This window comes from Emydura macquarii, unplaced genomic scaffold (genome assembly GCF_026122565.2).
Source record: "Emydura macquarii macquarii isolate MOO-44397 ecotype Brisbane River unplaced genomic scaffold, CSIRO-AGI_Emac_v2 contig_1992, whole genome shotgun sequence".
Taxonomy (NCBI): Eukaryota; Metazoa; Chordata; order Testudines; family Chelidae; genus Emydura; species Emydura macquarii.
The window spans coordinates 1-3301 of record NW_027132129.1 but is presented as its reverse complement, the minus strand read 5'-3'; the positions used below and the strand labels follow the sequence as shown (position 1 = coordinate 3301).

The 3301-nt window shown below is 48.8% G+C and overlaps 1 protein-coding gene across 1 annotated transcript; it reads right to left on the bottom strand.

Annotated features, from left to right (window-relative positions):
* Window positions 1-663: 663 nt before the first annotated feature.
* On the bottom strand, window positions 664-1599 carry LOC137159895 (olfactory receptor 10A4-like). Its single transcript, XM_067558364.1, has one exon. The coding sequence runs from the start codon at window positions 1597-1599 to the stop codon at window positions 664-666; it is 936 nt and encodes a 311-aa protein (XP_067414465.1).
* Window positions 1600-3301: the final 1702 nt, after the last annotated feature.

Below are 3301 nucleotides of genomic sequence, written 5' to 3'. Positions count from 1 at the left end.
TCTCATCTGAACTATTGTCCACCTTCCTAGGTAGTTTCCTGAACACCCAGATGTTGAATTAACCCCATATGTGCATAAAAAGAAATCTTTTCACTATTCAGACAAACATACAGTATTCCTAGATTGCTTCAGTGTACTCACAGAGATCACTTTTGCACTAATTTGATTTAGCAGTAATGCCCGGAGGCTACAGGACTGTAGTCTACACAATGTATTACAAAAGTCGCAACATGTGGGCAGGAGGAGAGAGAGACATCACCCATGGGAGGTGCCAAGAAGATGGTCACTGGTGACGAGGAGGAAGGTGATGGCTAGCATTTGCGGTTGTTCTGGAAGGAATGGTGTGAGTCAATGGACATTCTGTAGTATCTCTATCTGCCTTGCTGGGTTAGAGTGTTAGTGCAATATATTAATGACCTATTACAAATACTGAAGGTTTCTGACAGTGTGAGTGTTGCAATTGTGCCCATCGGGGTCCCAACTAAACAGTAATTTTAATAATATTATTAAATAACATATTTAATAATATTGGGTCAATACCTCAAAGTGATAACTGACAATTCTTAAGTAATGAATATATAATTCATAGATCAGGCTACTACAGACAACTCCAAATCCATCACAAGAATATAAAAAAAAAATCAATCCCACCTCCCCCAGTTTTCAAACCAATATTTTTCTGGCCATCACCCGTCTCAGGGCTTCCTTCACCTCCTTATTCCTCAGGCTGTAGATCAAAGGGTTGAGAACTGGATACACCACGGAGTAGAACAGGGAAAGCAATTTGTCCGTGTTGAGTGAGTAGCTGGATTTGGGCCTTAGATATGTCACGATGCCGGACCCGAAAAACAAGGTCACCACGATGAGGTGGGAGGAGCAGGTGGAGAAGGTTTTGCTCCGGCCCGCAGCAGACGCAATACTGAGGATAGACTGGAGGATATGGACGTAGGACACAAGGATGAGCAGGAAGGGGACCATGACGAAGGTGACAGCGATGGTGTACACAGCTATTTCATTCTTGTAGGTATCTGCGCAGGCCAGCTTCAGAAGTGGGGGTAGGTTACAGAAGAAGTGATTGATCCTGTTCTGCCCACAGTAGGGCAGAGTGAATATGAAAGTTGTCTGCCCAACGCCCACCAGCAGCTCAATGAGCCAGCACACTGCTGAGAGCTGGAGACACACAGCTCTGCTCATCATGGCAGTGTAGTGCAGAGAGTGACATATGGCCACGTAACGGTTGTACGACATGGCGGCCAGTAGGCAGCACTCTGTCATCCCCAAGAAAGAGAAGAAATACATCTGTGTGGCACAGCCCAGGCAGGAGATGCTCTTGTCCTTGGAGAGAAAGTTCACCAGCATCTTGGGAATGGTTGATGAGGTGTAACCGATTTCCAGAAAGGACAAGTTCCGGAGGAAGAAATACATGGGGGAGCGAAGGGCAGGGTCCACTACCTTGAGCGTAACGATGAGCATATTCCCCACTATGGTAAGGAGGTACATCAGCATCACCAGGAAAAAAAGGGAAACGTGGAGTACCAGGAGGTTGGAGAAAGGCAAGAAGAAGAACTGTGTCACCACTGTGTGGTTCCTGCTAGACATGGCCTACAGCTGTTTCCTATCTGTGGAGACATGAACTGGGTAAGTTGGGTGAGTGCTATAAGAAATACATAGATATTATCTCTGACACACCAATTTTCCGTGCTGTGTCCATTTGTAAGACATCTAGTGGTTGATGTGCAGTGCCAATAAGAACCCACAGATCCCACTGACGTCAGTTACAAATCCAGGCTCAAGGTATCACAACTTGTAAATCCAGACAGTGGTCGGTTCTCAGAACGTCAGCCTGGATCTCCCTGGTCTTTAAAACGAGAAGAGGACAGGGCTTCATTTCCTGTTTACTAGGTCTGGTTATGGAGGTGGATATCCCTGGCTCCCGTTACCAGCCAGACCACATTGGGTGTGTCTACACAGCACTTTGGCACAGGCAGGAGAGAGCCTCCCAGCCTGGCTTGGCAAACTCCGGCTAGTGGGACTCATCTTAGCCCACCCACCTCCCTAGTCCTCAGATCCTGAGCGCCAGCCTCCACCACCCCTCCAAAGCAGCATATTCACAGTTATTCTGCAAGCACTAGCGTGAATCCAGCTAGCCCAATGCTGCCAACCCGGGCTGGGAATCTCACACCCGCTCTGTCCAAAGTGCTGTGTAGATAGACCCGCCGGGGCTTGATCCTACAAACCTTCGAGTAGTCCTGGCTCAACTGATTAGTCCAAAATTTGAAGTGGTTTTGCTTTGCTACCTTGCTCTAGGTTTCACTCCATAGAAGGTTTTATGTAGGGACAGACACATACTGCATGCACAAAAACACGACTGCCAGACCTGTCTACACACAGCCCCCACATTTCTATGGAGCCATAGCTGTGGTCTTGGAAACAATTTATTCAGAGAAGGTGGAAATGCCAGACAGCATTTCAACGGGATTCTCCCTTCAGTTCACTGCTCCAGTTCTGCAGTGCAGTGAAACTACACTCCCTTTTGTCTATTGAAGAGGCTTGATTCTCTTCTCAGTTCAGTTTGCACAATTGTAAATCAACTATCTTCAGTAAATTTATTCCTAATTTTCATGTGTTGAAGTGAGAGGAGAATTAAACCATGGATAATCATCAACCAAGTGGTCTCTCTATTGTGATACAGCGAAGGCAGAAGGCTGCAGGAAAGTGATCCTATTTACAACCTAGGGAGGTGGGCGGGCGCCAGCCCCCCCACCGTTCAAGGCCCCTCCCCCAGCCTGAGGGGAGGAGCCACCGGACCTAGGCTGTAACTAATTCCAGGGGACAACAAATGTAAAAACAGGAAAGGGCATGAAGGTCAAATGTATAAAAGAAGGGAACCGGAAGGGGACACCGAGCAGAGAGCCCCGGACAGCGCCCACCGCTCCTGGAAGGTGTCAACGGAGCCAGTGGACGCCGCCCAGAAGAACTCTGCTCGGAGACGTGATCGGAGAAGGGAACGGAAATAGGGGCCCCACAGTCACAGGACGCCTCCCCAGCCAACCTCCCTCCCTGGTATTATAGATGGTGACTTTGGCCAGGGGCCAAGAGGGAGGTTGACGAGGAGGTCCCGCGACTTTGTGGGGCCACGGACGGGGTGTGCGTAAATAAACAAGTGTGGGGAGAAGTGGAGCCAGAACCTCAGCAGGAGGTTCTGGAGGAGCCGGAAGAGGGGCTGCAGCCTGGCGCAGTTACAGGCACCATTTTGGCAGTTGGGGGTTTGTCTGTTTGAGTGATTGATTGGATCCAGGTG

What these genes read in the sequence shown, in the direction of transcription:
- LOC137159895 (XM_067558364.1), bottom strand. Translation starts at nt 1,599, where the DNA reads ATGTCTAGCAGGAACCACACAGTGGTGACACAGTTCTTCTTCTTGCCT.